General features: G+C 44.3%; 1 protein-coding gene across 2 annotated transcripts; it reads left to right on the top strand.

Moving 5' to 3' along the window:
• Positions 1-50: 50 nt before the first annotated feature.
• Positions 51-17,225, top strand: Hnrnpul2 (heterogeneous nuclear ribonucleoprotein U like 2). 2 transcript variants are annotated; one of them, XM_028857927.2, is made up of 14 exons: positions 51-1,457; positions 3,699-3,834; positions 4,129-4,205; positions 4,464-4,603; positions 4,983-5,073; positions 5,170-5,282; positions 5,685-5,948; positions 6,131-6,253; positions 6,630-6,758; positions 7,505-7,673; positions 12,849-13,049; positions 13,967-14,040; positions 14,309-14,416; positions 14,536-17,225. In XM_028857927.2, the coding sequence occupies exons 1-14, from the start codon at positions 923-925 to the stop codon at positions 14,614-14,616; spliced, it is 2,241 nt and encodes a 746-aa protein (XP_028713760.1). In that variant the 5' UTR covers positions 51-922; the 3' UTR covers positions 14,617-17,225. The 2 variants fall into 2 exon arrangements, with proteins under 2 accessions (XP_028713760.1, XP_028713761.1); XM_028857928.2 differs by lacking the exons at positions 13,967-14,040; positions 14,536-17,225 and having other exon boundaries at positions 882-1,457; positions 14,309-14,402.
• Positions 17,226-17,783: the final 558 nt, after the last annotated feature.

Here is a 17,783-nt window from a genome sequence, read left to right as displayed (position 1 = left end):
CAGAAACAAGTCCAGAAAAGTAATCCCGCAGAAACGACCCCGCCTCCCCAGCGGACCAACCCCGAAAAAAAAAATTCCCGGCCACTGCTCCAATAGGAAAAAAAGCCGCACGATATCGGATGACCAATCAGACCAACAGAGTACGATTCAAGCTGACCAATAAGGGAGGCGCAGGGCGGGGATGGCGCGTCTGTTGCTGGGTAGAAGTTTGAGCACAGTATATGAGGCCCGGCATTGCTCGCTCTTCTTCGGTACTGGAAAGCCCTTTGCCTACGAGCTACGAAAAGAGCTGCTTTGCACCATCCAACCCTCCTGCTTGTCTTCGTTTATTACTCTCAGAAGATGCCGTGAAAGAATAAGCAAGTAAGATAGATCTACGGCGTCTCGGCCATGGGGAGCGAGCAGGAAGTAAGAGTATTGACAGGTGGGCGGGGCTCTGGCGCGACTGCGCAGATGCTACCACTGAAGTACTGAAAGACGGGCGCACACACGCTTCCGTGCTACGAGGCACTTGAGTCGCAGCCAGCCTTGCCGGCTCGGGCGTCCGTGCGGCTGCGCAGTTAAGACGCCTCCGGTGATTGGCCCGGATCTCTGAGGGGGAGGGAGGAGAAGTGAGGGAACTCCGTCGTCCTGGGCGCGCACTCGCCCGCGGTCGAGAACCGAGTATCTAGGCGGCTACTCCTCACTGTCTTGATTTGGGGCTCGGTGAGCCGAAAGGGGCCGGGCAGAAGGAAGGCGACACGAACGCGCCGCGGGGATCGCGCGGACTCACTCCGCCGCTTCCTGCGTGCGCTCACTAGCGCGGGCTCAGTGCTGGCGCGGGAGGCGGAGGCGGGCGGCGGCGGCGGCGCCTGCGCGGTCGGGCTCGGTCGACAGTTCGCAGGGGAGGAGGCGGCGGGAGGCGGAGGAGGCGGCGGCGGCGATGGAGGTGAAGCGGCTGAAAGTGACCGAGCTGCGGTCGGAGCTGCAGCGGCGGGGCCTCGATTCGCGCGGCCTCAAGATGGATCTGGCGCAGCGGCTTCAGGAGGCGCTAGATGCTGAGATGCTGGAGGACGAGGCCGGCGTTGGCGGGGCCGGGCCCGGCGGGGCCTGCAAGGCGGAGCCTCGGCCTGTGGCCGCGTCGGGCGGAGGCCCGGGCGGGGACGACGACGACGAGGACGACGACGAGGAGGAGGAGGACGAGGAGGCGCTGCTTGAGGACGAAGACGAGGAGCCACCTCCCGCTCAAGCTCTGGGCCAGGCCGCGCAGCCGCCTCCGGAGCCCCCGGAGGCGTCAGCCATGGAGGCCGAACCCGAATCTTCCGACACACCGGCGGAGGCCACGGCCGGGTCAGGTGGGGTAAACGGTGGTGAAGAGCACGACACCGGCAAGGGGGAGGAAGACGGGCCGGAGGAACGGAGCGGGGATGAGACGCCGGGATCCGAGGCACCGGGTGACAAGGCCACAGAGGAACAAGGTGAGGGACTCGCAGCAGAGCCAGGCTCCAACCTGCTGGGTGCGTCTCTGATCCAGCACCCCACCCTGCACTGCGCGATCTGATCCCTTATTTCCACTTGCCCGAAAAGTGCACGGTTCCCGTGGCTGTTTGGGATTCCCCAGGGAACGTGGTTTTCATCCATTGCCCATCTTTTTTAGTGTTTGGGTGCCTTGTGGCTCTACTGTTTGCAGGAGGGATGTTCCTGCCTAACGTGGTTTCTTGGTGTTAGTGGATGGAAGTGTATGGTATGGGGTGCGTGCGTGTGTGTGTGTGTGTGTGTGTGTGTGTGTGTGTGTGTGTTTGTTGTGTACTGCTTTCAAGCTACCTGTGGATCAGTCTTCTGTTGCTTCCCCTTTAGCTGAATAACTTAGCGGAAAATATGCTGAGAAATTGGCGAACTACAAGCATCAGAAGCTTAGGCCGTCGGCCTACCTGATACTTAATTTCTTACCGTAAAATTGTTCAGCAAAAAAACAGTCTGTGAAGTGTTGCTCTGTCAAACCCACGTTAGAGCTTAAGCTGCACAGAGCCTCTGGATAGCTAACCTTGCTCCTTCCTGCTTCAGCTGTAGGAGACAGTGTCTAGAGTGAGCCTGTTGGGTTTAATCATTAACTATCAAAGAGAAAGTCTTAGGCTGGTAACTTTTAGTAGCATGTTAGTTGCTTGAATGGGGCTTTTTGCTTGTCCCTATTGTCTTTAATAATTCTCCTTCCAAGTCAATAAATGAGTGTATTTATAGACTTTTTTACACTGGTGCCTTTAAGGCTCCCAATTTCTTGAGCTAAAATGATTGAGGGTTCTAGTGGGTCAGTTGAGTAACCTGGTAGAAAATGTGTAGAGACTCCCCGGGAGCCAATGACCTTTCTCCTTTCTTTTGAAATGCTTGTTAGAGCTAATCCATAGTGTCTGTCAGAGGAAGGAGAGCTGCTTCGGAGTCTTACTTTCAAGTAGATTGCCTTGGGTTTTTTGTTTGTTTGTTTTTTGTACTGTTTTTTTTTTTAGGATGTTAGTGAATGTCATATAGTTGGAATCTATTTTACAATGATTGTATGCAAAGTATTGTGTTTGGGAGTGGGGAGTGGGGGGGGGTTGTTGTGTTTGATGTCCTGGAACAAAATTCCTGTTACATAACCCTTAACTTGTGTGTATCCCAAATAGCAGATAGAAAGCATGGACAGATAAGAGAGTACCTTAGAGGAATTGTCAAAGACTTTTAAGCCTTCAAAACATAAAAGCCTAAGGAAAAAACTCTATGTTCCTTGTAAAGAATGTTGCTGCCAGGCTTAGTGTCACAAGCCTTCAATCCCGGTACTTGGGAGGCAGAGGCAGGCAGATCTCATGTGTTTGAGGCCAGCCTGGTCTACATTGTGAGTTCTAGGACAACCAGAGCTACATAGTGAGACCCTGTCTAGAGAAAAACAAAAAAAGAATGTTGCTAAATATACACTACCACCTTCCTGCCCCAAATTCCATGCAGTGTTATTTATGGTTCACTTGTGACTTAATAATTTGCTCTGGTAACTTTCAATTCAAATTCCTGTTAAAAATCCAGCTGCCATTGTGTGGCTGTGCATTTTAATGCAAAAAAGGTAGTCTCTTAAAGAAAATGTAAGCCGGGCGGTGGTGGCGCACGCCTTTAATCCCAGCACTCGGGAGGCAGAGCCAGGCGGATCTCTGTGAGTTCGAGGCCAGCCTGGGCTACCAAGTGAGCTCCAGGAAAGGCGCAAAGCTACACAGAGAAACCCTGTCTCGAAAAACCAAAAAAAAAAAAAAAAAGAAAAAGAAAAAAGAAAAAGAAAATGTAAGGATTCTGTGCCATGTAGCTGCTGAAAAGTGTTAGGAAATAGTCATTAAGTACTTGCCATAAATCCAAATCTGATGAGAATGGAAATTCATCTGTGAAGGTTTTTTAAATGACTTCAGGGATATTTTCCTATTCTGTTAGTGGGGAGATCTGCCAGGTTGGCTTGAATGAAGTAGATAAATTTATAATGGAAAAATTGCCCAACTTTTCCATTTTTTTTACTGTATTTGGCTCTCAGTGTCCCCCCTGTCTTAACCAATGAAAAGATTGGTATAAAACAGTGTATGAATATAATAGGAACATTTTCAATCAGACACCCTCAGTTTCCCATTGGTTAACTCAGATTCTCTTAGTTCTGGGCTTATTCTATACTCCAGTATAAAAAACTGCTGATTTTCTTTCCCTCCCTTTTGTAGGAGATGACCAGGATAGTGAAAAGTCAAAACCAGCAGGCTCAGATGGTGAGCGGCGGGGGGTAAAGAGACAGCGGGATGAGAAGGATGAACATGGCCGAGCTTACTATGAATTCCGAGAGGAGGCTTACCACAGCCGGTGAGGGAAACATTCCCTTGATGGGAATGTCTGCTCTGCTTTTGGTATTCCTGGTGTTGATTGGACAGTCTGGAAGGAGGGGTGGATTGAAAAATGGAATAGGTCTTTATAGGTATAAGTTTTAGAGTAAATAAATCTATGATGGAAACTCCTATTTCCTTTTCTCATTGACTGAAAGAAGCTGTCTGCTGGAATTTGATAATTCACTGATACTTTAAAATGGACAGTGCCGCACAAATACCTCAAAGAAATAGCTTGGGTAATATTGCATTTGCTCCTCTCTCCTACCTGTAGCTCGAAGTCCCCACCACCTCCAGAAGAAGAAGCAAAAGATGAAGAGGAGGATCAGACGCTTGTGAACCTGGACACGTGTATGTATAAACAAATTGCTTTGTGTTTTTTTGTTTTTTTTAGAATAGGGCCTTGCTGTCTATCTCAGGCCAGCTTCCAACTTGTGATCCTCCTGCCTTAGTCTCTGGAGAAATCAAAAAATGACTTTTTGAGAGTAAAACTTAATGACTGGAGTATTTGGACAGTTTTTGTATCCATTCATGATAACTCAGCATAATGGTACTCTCGGCACTTTTCAAGTGTTGAGCAGTGCAATAAACATCTTTCTTTCTTAATAGATACCTCGGATCTCCATTTTCAAATAAGCAAAGACCGATATGGAGGGCAGCCACTTTTCTCAGAAAAATTTCCTACCCTTTGGTCTGGGGCAAGAAGTACTTATGGAGTAACAAAGGGAAAAGTATGCTTTGAGGCCAAGGTAAGGGACTCTTCAAAATCATTTATTAATTTAAACTGTGTATTAGACTCCTAGCCAGTATTTTATTAGTTCAGAAAAGGCACCCTTAACTCTGAGCAACAAATTGACCCGTATGACATTGTTTTGTTGTTTGTTTTATATGATGGTAACTGAACCGGCCTTGTACATATTAGGTGCTTTATTTCTGAGCTACATCCCCAGGCCTACAACTTTGGTCTTTGGTTTAAGTTTAGTGAAAGTTGTTTTTCTCATATTGAGCTGTGGTCCTTTTTTTTTTTTTTTTTTCTTTTCAGTTTGTATACAAATCTTATCTTTGTAACTCAGACTTTGTACCTGCATTGGTCAAAGTACCTAAGAATTCCTTTTCTGACTTGACCAGGTAACACAGAATCTCCCAATGAAAGAAGGCTGCACAGAAGTTTCTCTCCTTAGAGTTGGGTGGTCTGTTGATTTTTCCTGTCCACAGCTTGGTAAGGTTATTTTTTAACTTCTTGCTTGTGTCTGTTACCATATTGCTTACTCTGTGAAAACTTTGCAGATAGATAATTGATTGTTAACTACCCTAGGTGAAGATGAATTTTCTTATGGTTTTGATGGAAGAGGACTCAAGGCAGAGAATGGGCAATTTGAGGAATTTGGCCAGACTTTTGGGGAGAATGATGTCATTGGCTGTTTTGCTGTAAGTGTTCCTGAAAATTGTGGATTTATAGCAAAGGGTATATAAAAGGCTGAGAGGATTCAGCTGTGCTTCCTAACAACTACATGCTTTTATATTATACATTTGATGCAGTGCTTGGTTATTTGAACTGTGCAGTAGCCCCAGTACTCATTTATTTGCTTTTGCTACATTTATTTGGGGGGGCATATCAAAGTGTATATATGAAAGTTGGAGGACAGTTTTCTCCTTCTACCATGTGGGTTCTAGGGACCAAAGTCATATCATCATACATGGTGACAAGTACCTTTAACCCACTGATCCATCTCTCCATCCTCCCAACTTACCAAAAAAAGTAAGCTGTAAAACTTGATTTTCCTTAAAACCTGCCAGCCTGTAAGTGCTCTTGTGTTTTTGTCCTTGTAGAATTTTGAGACTGAAGAAGTAGAGCTTTCCTTCTCCAAGAATGGAGAAGACCTGGGTGTGGCATTCCGGATCAGCAAGGAATCTCTGGCAGATCGAGCCCTTCTACCCCATGTCCTCTGTAAGAATTGTGTCGTAGAATTAAACTTTGGTCAGAAGGAGGAGCCCTTTTTCCCACCACCAGAAGAGTTTGTGTTCATCCATGCTGTGCCTGTTGAGGAGCGTGTGCGGACTGCAGTTCCTCCCAAGACCATAGAGGAGTGTGAGGTATGCCCAATTACAGAAGTATAGGCCTAGTGCTTTAGAATAGTGGAGGATGTGTCCTTTCAGGTGTATTCTGAAATTACTGTCAAACTTGGATAGGGAAAATACAATATTTTCTAAAAAAAAAGCTGGATTTTATAAAAATGACTCATTTTTATTGCATTCCTGTTTCTTTTTACTTGCAGGTGATTCTGATGGTGGGACTTCCTGGATCTGGAAAGACCCAGTGGGCACTAAAATATGCAAAAGAAAACCCTGAGAAAAGATACAATGTCCTGGGAGCTGAAACTGTGCTCAGTCAAATGAGGGTCAGTTGCTGAGAGGAGGGGAGGGGTGGCTAGTCAGCTATGATGTTTGCTCTGGAGACTCAGAAGCTTTGATAACCTGTCCTGAGTTGGGGATGGAGGGTGTCTTTGCAGTGCATGAGAACAAGGACCCTGCATATAGAAATGTAACTTTTTGTTACATGTTAAGATATGCTCCACACCTGCTGGATTGTCAAATTTCTGAAAATGTACAATCTGGAGTATATACGGGTTAAGAATGCAAGTGACTACTACAGGAAATTAATTAGTGGTGTGATGAGTTGGTCTTATCCTTGTAGTAGTTAAAGCAGGTGACTGTAGGGCTCTTGAACTTGCTGTGTAACTCCTTGTATTCCTCCTGTCTTCTTGAACTCATCAGATGAAGGGGCTGGAGGAACCAGAGATGGACCCCAAGAGCCGAGACCTCTTAGTTCAGCAAGCCTCCCAGTGCCTTAGTAAGCTGGTCCAGATAGCTTCCCGATCAAAGAGGAACTTCATTCTTGATCAGGTATTTAGACATTCAAGAGGAACCTGGTTCTAAAGGAGATCCAGAGATGAAATTTTGCCTATTTTTTAGAGTCAGACTGGGATACACATGTAGGACTGAATTAAGAAATAGACTCAGGTCACCTAATGACATCTGCTCTGAGTTATATAATGTACTTGAACTTATACTTCTTACCTAAGAGTGTGAGCTCAGATGATAGAGGGATACAAGGAGATTTGGATACATTCATTCATTTATTTCACTTGAATTCCTGAATCTATCATGACCTGCCTACATTTGCAGTCTTGGACAAGTCTTTTTACCCTCTCTAACTTCAGTTTTCCTGATGTGTAAAATAATATTTATCAAGTAGGGTCTCAAAAATCAAAGGAGAAGCCAAGCAGTGGCGGTGAATGCCTTTAATCCCAGCACATAGGTGCATCTCTATGAGTTCAAGATCAGCCTGATCTGTGGAGCTAGTTCTAGGACAGCCAAGGCTACACAGAGAAACTCTGTCTTGGAAAAAGACAAATCAAAGGAGACTGGAGTTATATATTGCACAGTGGTAGAGCAGTTTTCTAGCATGTGCAAAGCCCTAGGTTTGATCCTCGTTATTACAAAACAATAATAATAATAGTGATTATTAGAGGAAATTGTGTATTGACTTCTAATCTGATGCTTCAGCTGTAGAAGATTAATTTTTTTAAGTTGGGTGCTTTTATTCTTTTATTTTTTATTCTTAAACATGTTATTACTCCTATTGCTAGTGCAATGTCTACAACTCTGGCCAACGAAGGAAGTTATTGCTGTTCAAGACCTTCTCCAGAAAAGTGGTGGTAGTTGTCCCTAATGAGGAAGATTGGAAGAAGAGGCTGGAATTGAGGAAAGAAGTGGAGGGAGATGATGTGCCTGAGTCTATAATGCTGGAGATGAAAGGTGGGCTAAAATTACATGGATTAGAGAATCTTGTCCCTTGTTAGTGCAACCCTACTAGAATCCCTTAGAACCAAGAGTGACTTGCCACATCTAAAGTATAAATTTAAGAACAATTTAATGAAAGCAAGCACTTTTGGATAAACTAATGAGTAGAGTGAGTGGAGAAACAGTAAACCCCTGATTTGTGGATAAAATACAAAAGGGGTAAATATCTGGGCATGGTAGGTAGCACATGCCTGTAATCTCAAGAAAAAAAAGCAGGGTGGTGCATGCCTATAATCTCAGTGCTTGGAAGTTGAAGGCAGGGAGGATAAGGAGTTGGAGGCTACTCTCAAGAAATAGAAGAATGAGAAATAAGATGTTTAAATCCAAACAAGATACTTAGACATGAAGAAAGGGGATTGTGTTAGTTATCTATTAAGTAAGTATTTACACTGTTTACTGTTTATACATCATTTCCCTAGTCATAGGAAAATATCAGCATATGAAATGAAACTTCACAGTCATAAATAAAATTTTAAAATTAATGTTTATAGTCTATTAAAAATGTCAAGCCAGGCAGTGGTGGCGCACGCCTTTAATCCCAGCACTGGGGGGGGGGGAGGGGGGCAGAGGCAGGCAGATTTCTGTGAGTTCGAGGCCAGCCTGGGTACAGAGTGAGTTCCAGGAAAGGTGCAAAGCTACACAGAGAAACCCTGTCTTGGAAGGAAAAAAAATGGCAAAGATGATTGTTAGCGTTCAAATTAAAATACAGTAGTTGTAGAAAATTGTCTCTTTACCATGTTTTGATTTCTGGTGTGGTAGTAGTTTTATGTTCTGTTTTCCTTTTTGCTTTTCTTGATTTGATATTTGCCTAAGTATACTGTCCTCTCAAAGCAGTGTTAACTATATTGATTGGCCTTGCTTCATGCTCTTCTCTTGAATCATCCCTTTTAACCTCTCCCTGCTGGTGCTGGTGTAGTCAGAAGTTTTCCTGTGTCCCTTCCGGTCCCTAGTGGCTCAGACATCTTGCTAGCTAGCTCTTTCATCATAAATTAACCCATTCCTATTAATCTATATGTTTCCACATGGCTGTGGTTTTTAGCAGTCAGCTGGCATCTTGTTGCTTCTTTGGTGGTGGGCTCCTACCTTCCCATCCCACCTTTCTCTTGCCTGTCTCCCCAGCTGGAATGTACTACCTAATCTTATTCAGCCTCACCATTGGCCAAACAGCTTTATTTATCAACCAGTCAGAGCAACACATATTCGAAGTGTACAGAAAGACATTCCACAGCACTTCCCCTTTTCTGTCTAATCAAAAGGAAGGTTTTAACTTAGTAAAATTACATAAAACAGTTTTTTATCAAGCAAGAATTTTAGTTATAATATCTAGTCTTTATTTAGCAAAATTAAATTATTAATACAAAAATTAAATATTAAATACTCTTATTTTTATGAGTCTAAAGATTCATATCTAATTTATCTTTGATCATAACTAAGGAAGACTATAATTATAACTGGATGGCTCAGTGGTTAAGAGCACTGACTGATGTTCTAGAGGAACCAGGTTTAATTCCCAGGCCATCAGGTGTCTGATCACACAGGACCAAAAAAAAAAAAAGGAAGAAGGAAACACGTGACCCTTCTCCTTTTCTTTATAAGAGGTCACGTACAACAGCAGGAAGCACCACCTCCTTCAGACTCTAGAACCCAGGGTCATGGGCGGAGCCAATACCACAACACTCTGGAAACTCTCATAACCCCTGGCTATGGGAATTACTTCCTACATCTGTGAGTTGGGGTGTCTGAATTTATACAGAATGAATTATGCCAGCCCATAGCAAATATTCAGGCACTTGGAGGAATTTAATGCAGTTTTATAAAGTAGGGATAACTGGATTCATCTGAGAATCATAATGAAATAAAACTCACTGGGACAGAGTCTATGAACTTGATGTCCAGAGAGTACTTGACTATCATGTATAACTGTTAAATGTTAGGCCTTGTAGTAGAGATGAGTAGATCCTTTTAGTGCACGTGCATGTATGTGGTGTGCTGGGAGTTAAAACCCGGGGACTTTTACATTCTAGGCAGGTAGGTGTAGTACCCCTCAACTATACCCTCAGGAAATCCAGGGCCTTGTACATGTCAGGCAGGTGCAGTACCCCTCAACTATACCTTCAGGAAACCCAGGGCCTTGTACATGCCAGGTAGATACAGTACACCTCACCTATACCCTCAGGAAACCCAGGGCCTTGTACATGCTAAGCAGGTGCAGTACTCCTCACCTTACCCTCAGTCTCAGCTTGAAGCTCTGAAAATTACTTCCTGGCCTGGCATGGTGTGGTACATGCCTTTAATCCCAGCAGATCAGAGACAGGTCGCAGATCAGAGACAGGTCGTCTCTGAATTTGAGACCAGACTGGTCTAGACAACAAGTTACAGACCAAACAGGTTACATAATGAGACCAAGTTCTCTTTTTCTTGCAAGTTTTATTTCTATGAATGTTTTTGCCTACATATGAATGTGTATCAGATGTGTGCATGGTGCCCTTGGGAGGTCAGAAGGGGGCATCAGAGCCCCTGAACTACAGTTAAAAACAGTTGTGAGCCACCATGTGGGTGCTGGGAACTGAATCGAGGTCCTGTGCAAGGGCACTGAGATGCTTTTAACTACTGAGTCATCTTTCCAGCTCCTAAGACCAAGTTTTTCTCTTAGCAACACCAAAACTTGCTCAGTTACATTTAGCCTGTGTTCCTTCTGTCTTGATACTTCACTGCTGATTTATTATGGATCATTTGAGAACTTGTAAACCTAGTTTGCATATAGCCCTTTGTCTTGTTCTATTACAATTTAGGGAAAAGAAGATTTGCCTCTGGCATGGTAACACATGTCTAGTACTCAGAAGGCTAAGGCAAGAAGAGTGCTGTGAGTTTATAGGCCATCCTGGGCTATATAGACAGACCCTGCCTTTAAAAAGAAAAAAGCCATAGTAGCACTTGCTTGTAATCTCAGCACTTATGAGATTGGAAGCAGGAGGATCAGGGTCATCCTTAACTACATAAGGGAGTTCTAGGCCTGCCTGAGCTACATGAGACCATGACTCAAAAAAGAAGTTAGTGTAATTATCTAAGGGTGAATTGGTATGAGCCTAGCACATTTTAGTGCATTACTAATTGAAGCTTTGAAAGTGTTAGGCTTGGCTCACTTGGGAAGGTAAGGCAGGATCTTGAGTTTGAAGCTGGCACAGACTGCATAGTAAGCTAAAGTCCAGCCTGAGCTTCATAACAAAACTATCCCAAAGGAGAAAAAGTAAAATAAAAAGAGAAGCTAAGTACAGTAGCAACAACTATAATTGTAATCCCAGTTTTCAGAAGGCAAGAGGCAGGAAGACTCAGACTGGGATATTGAGTCCCTATGTGTAAAAAGAAACAAAAACCAAAACAAGAGCTAAATGGCTCAGCCCTTAAATAGTTGGCATGCATAGTTTGTAAGCATGAAGCCTGAAGTTTTGACCTCAGCATCCACACATTCACATAACAAGCCAGGTACCCTGTGTACTCCTGCATCCCACCACTGAGCAGGGTGGCAACAGGAGGGTGGTGAGCTCTAGATTCTGAGAGGGACCATGTCTCCAAAGGAATAAAGTGTGATAGAGAATGTTCTAGAATATTATTTTAAGGTGTGTTACTTTTGTTTATGCTTTGGAACATTTGTTTAATGATGCAAAGATGTGTCTGATTAAATAAAATTCACTCGCCGTGAGGAGGCTGAGTCAGCTACTAGCTGACAGGAAGTGGTAGGGAAGAGCCAGGTGGAGAATGTTTTTAAGAAGGGGCAAGGAGAAGTACGAGGACTTTTTGGAGGACGCTAGCAAGGAGAGGAGGTAGCTACTTGGTATTCAGCCTCTCTGAAGAGCAGAATCCACCTTAACCTTTGACTCTTGAGTTCTTTTGAGGGACAGAAATTTAGTTAAGTTACAATCATAGCTTTGAAAGAGTCAGGCCGGAGGGAACAGAAGTCCCTCCAGCTATGGCCCTTGTGGCCTAACCCCTGCTGGTAGCCACAGAGTTGCGGTCACTTGAAAGGCAGTGACGATTAAGTTAAAGGACAAGAGAACACCTGACATCCTGCACTAGCCTTCTTACACTAACACATACACTATTAACAACAAAACTGGGCCTGGTGATGCTCAGTTTTTATCCCATCAGAGACAGGTGGATCTTTGAGTTTGAAGCCAGCTGGCCTACATAGTGAGTTCCAGGACAGCTAGGGTTATGTAGAGAGCTCCTGTCTCAATAATAATAACAAACCGAGTATTGACTCAGAACTGTAATTCCAGCACTTGAGGCAGGAGGCTAAGGTACTTGAGGCTAGCCTGGGATATAGAGCTAGAGCAGAACCTTCCGCACCATTGCATTATACAACTGAAGAGGAGTGGCCTAAGGTTATTAAAAAACTAACCTTATTTTAACTGGATAAATTACCATATAAGAACAACCACCAGGTATCTGATAGACATCATCAAGGCTATGCAGAAGTTAATTTGGATCCTGTAGAAAAGTTGGATCCTGCCAGGCGGCCAGTGGCACACACCTTTAATCCCAGCACTTGGGAGGCAGAGCCAAGAAAATCTCCGTGAGTTTGAGGCCAGCCTGGGCTACAGAGCGAGATCCAGGACAGGCACCAAAACTACACAGAGAAACGCTGTCTCAAAATAACCAGAAAAAGAAAAATGTTGAATCCTATGGAAATATTAGATTTGAGGAGACACAGAAGAAGCAGGGAAGCAGTATGGACAGTATGTAGATGAGGTAACAAGCCTTGGGACAGCGCATATAGATTAATAGAAATGGGTTAGTTTAAGTTATAAGAGCTAGCTAAAAACAAGCCTAAGCTGTCAGCCAAGCTTTCATTGTTAATAATGTCTCCATGTCGTGATTTGGGGAGCTGGCTGGCAGGACAGAGAAAGACTTGCTACATAGAACTAAGTCTCAAAATGAGAAAGACAAACAAGCAAACACAAAAACCCTTGGCTATAGCTCAGTGAGAGAATGCTTGATTAACATGTGCAAAGCCCTGGGTTTGATCCCCAAAGCCACAAAAAACTAAAGATACTTCCTGTAGTAGATTTTCATGCGTTCTTACCTTGTCTACACTTTCCAGGCCCACAAGCTTCTCTCTTATTCTTATAGCCAACTTCTCTCTGCCTGAGAAATGCGACTATATGGATGAGGTGACATATGGGGAGCTGGAAAAAGAGGAAGCCCAACCCATTGTTACTAAATACAAGGAGGAAGCAAGGAAGCTGCTGCCCCCCTCTGAGAAGCGGACAAACCGCAGGAACAACCGTAACAAGAGAAACCGGCAGAACCGAAGCCGAGGCCAGGGCTATGGTGAGTCCTGGAGACCTGGCTGCTCACAGTGAGCAGCTTTCCTAATGAAGCTTATGTTTTGTTGTGTCCTTTATTTACCCCTGCTTCCTATGCTTTCCCCATAATCCTGTAGTCAGAGGAGAGTCACTGTGGGGCAAAAATGTTTCCTTGAAACACAGTCCTGTGCTTCATCATCTCTGTAGCTTCCATGCAAGCAAGTGGGTTCCCGTTCACTGCAGTCTTAGGGTGTGTGCAGTGAAAACTGATTGTTCCTTTAAGATTTCTTGGTGCTTTATCAAATCAATCCAATTGCATAGACACAAGTGAATGCCTTCTTCCATCATTTTAGAGCATTACAAAGCAAGTTAGTTATTAGTGGAATTAGTTTTCCTCTGAATGTCTAGTTTGCCAGCTAAATCCCCAGTGTGTATTTTTGCTCTTTTAAAAAGTGTGTGTTTATGTGTGTGCAACTGTAAATCAATAGGTGGTTAGTGTTTAGACACTGGGAAGAACAACAGTCCTAGCCTTGAGTTTTGTGTCGATTTTGTTTTCTTTGTGTACAGTAAGTGAAGGGTATAGGCTACCCGACCCCTCAGATCTCTTTCTGGGCTGAGAATCTGATCCTGTGAATGGCAGTTTTTATTCATGTTTCTAACTCTGCCATGTATCCTTTTGTCATCTAAAATGTTTTGCAGGATAGGGGAGCTTCAAAAGCAGGGTGGCTTTGTTATCTTATGTCTATTCTTCTGCCCTCCCCTCTCAGACTCTTTTATTAAAAGATCCTGGCTGGTGCTTTATTTAACATTGTGTGAGCCTGGCCAGAGCAAGCCTCCTCCTCCCATAGAATTGCCTTTGGCTCCAGCTTTTTGATTTCCACTCAGATGTGGAGCCAGGACCCCATGCCAGCTGTCTGAGCGCCCTCTCCATTTCTCTTCCAGTGGGCGGGCAGCGCCGAGGCTACGACAACCGGGCCTACGGGCAGCAGTACTGGGGGCAGTCTGGAAACAGAGGGGTGAGTGCAGCTCTCCGTCTGCTCCTCCCTCTGGGCTCCCTGTGAAGCCGTTCCTATTACTTGGGGGAGCAGAGGGGTTTGGGCTGTTTTCTTAGGGCTTTAGGGTTTTGCCCACTTAATATGTTCATCTGGAAGAATTTAACCTGGGAAAAAAATTTACCCTGCTTATAGTATCAAGATGAAATCTGTCTTGTTCAGTAACGGGGAACTGTGGGCTGTGCTTCTGGAGACCCATATATCACCACCACTCCTCTATCTCCTTCCTCAGGGCTACCGTAATTTCTATGATCGATACAGGGGTGACTATGATCGATTCTACGGACGAGATTATGAGTACAACAGATACAGAGACTATTACAGACAATACAACCGGGATGTGAGTATTACCTTGGGATAGATTGAGGGTGAAGGGGACAGGACCAGCTGGATAAGTGTCATGCCTCTTCATCCTCAGCCAGCTCTGGTGCTAAGTGATGGGGTTTCCCTCTCTTCTAGTGGCAGAATTACTACTACCACCACCAACAGGACAGAGACCGATACTACAGGAACTACTACGGTTACCAAGGGTATCGGTGAAGCCCCTGCTGTTTTCACCTGTCAGCCATGAAGCTGAGTCTCTGGGGGTGCCAGGCACTCCCCAAAACACAACCAAGGAAAACAGGGGCTGTCGGGGTGGGGCTGAGCTGCCGGGGTGGGGCTGAGCTGCCTGGGAGGGGTGGTTGGGGGGAGGGTCTGCAAGCAGGGGTGGGGGGGGGGAAGTGGAAACAAAACAAAACTGTACATTTTTTTTAAAAAGTTTGTTGAAAAGAATATTGTCTTATTCTATAAAACATTTCAAACCTAGTTAGGTTATTTGTAATCAAAAAACATTTGCACAGAAAGCAGCACTTAGGGCTGCCTGTTCTGTACCCTGCAGCTGGAAAGGAAAAGAATTGAAAATGACACCCTCCAGCATTCCGAGACAACTGGAATGATAGCCCAGTAAGGGAGAGCGGTCTGGGGAGAAGGAGACACCATGAGGGGCTCTGCATAGCAGGCAGGAGTGGGGTCAGAGGAGGAGCGCCTGTGACAGGGCAGTGAAATAAACGATTGGCTCTTATCAATCACTCGCACCAACTAACCATTTGTATTTTCTTTACCAACCTTTTCCTCTTGGGATATCTGGTCTATTAATTAGTCCAGTGGGACAATGTCCCATTGTCCGCTTTGTTGTGCCTTTGTGCTGCCTGCCTAAGGCACAGAGACTGCTATTGGGTGGTTCTATTATATAGGATTCCCAGGCCATGGGGTTGGGGACTGCAGATCAGAATAGTTTGTCCCCATCCTTGTTATACTCAGTAAATTCCCATAAAATCTGGAGGAGGGTGGGAACACAGCCCTCAGTCTGAAGATGGTGATTTGCCAGGCCCTTGTCTCTGTCTTCTGAGTTGATAGAGGCAAGAGATCTCAAGAATCATTTGCTAAGATTGCCTGCCTCTTACAGTGTGAGGGAAGGAATGATTCTCAGGGTTTCAGCTCACAGAACGCAGCAAGACTATGTTCACTGCATCAGGATATGTATATAGGTAAATCCTGTGGTGTGGGCTGTCAGGCCCAGGTGCTGAGAATAGCAACTATTTTCTACAGTGTGGGGACTCTGCCCTTCTGCTGTTTTTGTTTTTGTTTTTGTTTTGATACACAGGTAGAAAGTGAGTAGAAGGGGGTGGGGGGCAGCTCATTGGGGCTGCAGAAACTTGGGAAGACTGTGTGAATATGTGTGGGTGCATGCAGGGGGAGCACCTTTTCCCAACTTGTTGAAACAGGATTCCTTCTGGGGTGCTTCCTTGTGAGCCCCAGAGAGGCCTCTCATCAAGAGACTTCATTTGGGATCATTTAGGGTGTAACTTTACCTACCAACACCCTCCCGGTTCTTGACAGAACAGCTACAGGTTGCTGTGTTCAAGAATGTGGGCAGGATTGGCAATGCTCTTTCAATATTGAGCTTCAATTTAAATCATCATCTTGCTTAGCTAAAAGCTTACTCAGCAACAGCATCCTACAGCACTTCCTGGTGAGAAAACATCTGGGCTGTGCTACTAGAACATATTTCACTTCCACTTCCTCACCTGAGCAGTTAGTTCTCTTGTTTAATCTTGTGCTGAGATTTGGATCTTCCCTGTCCTGATGTCCTTGCTGGGCAGTGCTTCTCTGGGTGTTCAGACCTTCATTCTGACTCTGGTCTGTTAGGATTCACCCTTCTGTTCAAGGACCTCTTTAAAGGCTGTAGCAGGGCCTGGAAGGAGATAGCTTGCTCATATTGTGTCTTTTCTATTGCACCTGTCCCTTATGGTGCCACAAATGGATCTGTGTGTGGCAGTGGGTGGAATGATTGCATGTATCTTTTGTAACTCACTGGCATTATTAAGGGAAATTGAGAAAGCTTTGTTTATAATGTCAGGACAAAAAGGTAAAAACTGGAGCCCAAAGAAATCCCATTAGGACAAGATTATGTTATAATAGAAAACTTAATTTCCAGAGGCAGAAGCTGCCCCTTCAGATATTCAGTCCTCCAACGAATAACACATTTATAGTAGTATGTGACATGGATTATGGACAGTAGGGCCCACGGACAGGGACATAAGCTTAACACTGAAGTTTGGGGCAGTGGGTTAGAGAATATACTTGCTGTTGATTTGACAATAGAAAAGTTGTTCTTTTTTTTTTTTTTAAAGCTGTTTTTCTAGTTGAATGGCGAATAAAACTGCCACATCCTTGTTGGGTCTGTCCAGGAGGTCTCTTGCATCAAAGTGAATGTCTGCATTTTGTTTCTGTCTTGTGTTTTTATTATGAAAAGAAATGTTATAGTGGGTTGGGGGGTGGATTATGGTAACAGGAGGGATCCTCGGCTTTGTTTTTCTTAAAAGACTTGTTTAGTATTTTTATCGGACCTCTGTTGTAGTTGTAGATGGAAAAGCTTGTGAGAAAAACAAACACCACATGGAGCCTGTAAATGTTTTTGCACAACCTGTAAAGCATTCTTGGAAGTGGCCAGTAAAAAAAGAAAAAAAGGGTTTTACCATTTAAAAAAATAATGTAACTGTGTCATTGTTTACATCTGTAACTTACCCTGTTTTCATTACACCATTCTGGCAACAAATGTAGGCACAGTAGTTCCAGTTTTAGAATAAATAACCATTTGGATTGAATTTTCCTATCTCCTGTGGCTGCACTGACTGGAGTGATCATGGGGGTGTTTAATAATGTATTTTTCTCTCTGATGTTTATTTTGAGACAGAATCTCATTTTAGCCCAGGCTGGACTGGAACTCTTAATCATCCTGCCTTAAACCCCAAAATTCTTCATTTGTACATGTTCATCACCACACCCAGCTTATTCACCCATTTTAAATTTTGGTGTGTGCACAAGAGTGCACAGGGAGTCAGGTGTACATGTAGATGATGGGGGCGGGTGTCAAGAGGGAGGTCAGAGGATAACTTTGTGAGGTCTTTATCCTACCTTTATGCAGGGTCCAAGGAGCAAACGCAGATTGCCAAACTTACGTGAAGTGCCGAGCTGTCTCAGCAGCCCCTTCCTCTATTTTTTAATGCTTAGTTATCAAGATGTACTAGGTGCACCCAAGGATAGTTTCTGTGTTGTATGTTGTATGACTGCTGTGCCCTTTTCTGTAATTCCTTCACTTGGGAACCATCTATGCAGGGGTCTGTCTACCTAGTGTGTGCTAAGAGAAACGTCTTTTTATGAGT

This window comes from Peromyscus leucopus, chromosome 1 (genome assembly GCF_004664715.2).
Source record: "Peromyscus leucopus breed LL Stock chromosome 1, UCI_PerLeu_2.1, whole genome shotgun sequence".
Classification (NCBI taxonomy): Eukaryota; Metazoa; Chordata; class Mammalia; order Rodentia; family Cricetidae; genus Peromyscus; species Peromyscus leucopus.
The sequence above is the reverse complement of the archived record's forward strand: the minus strand, read 5'-3'. Positions and strand labels throughout refer to the sequence as shown.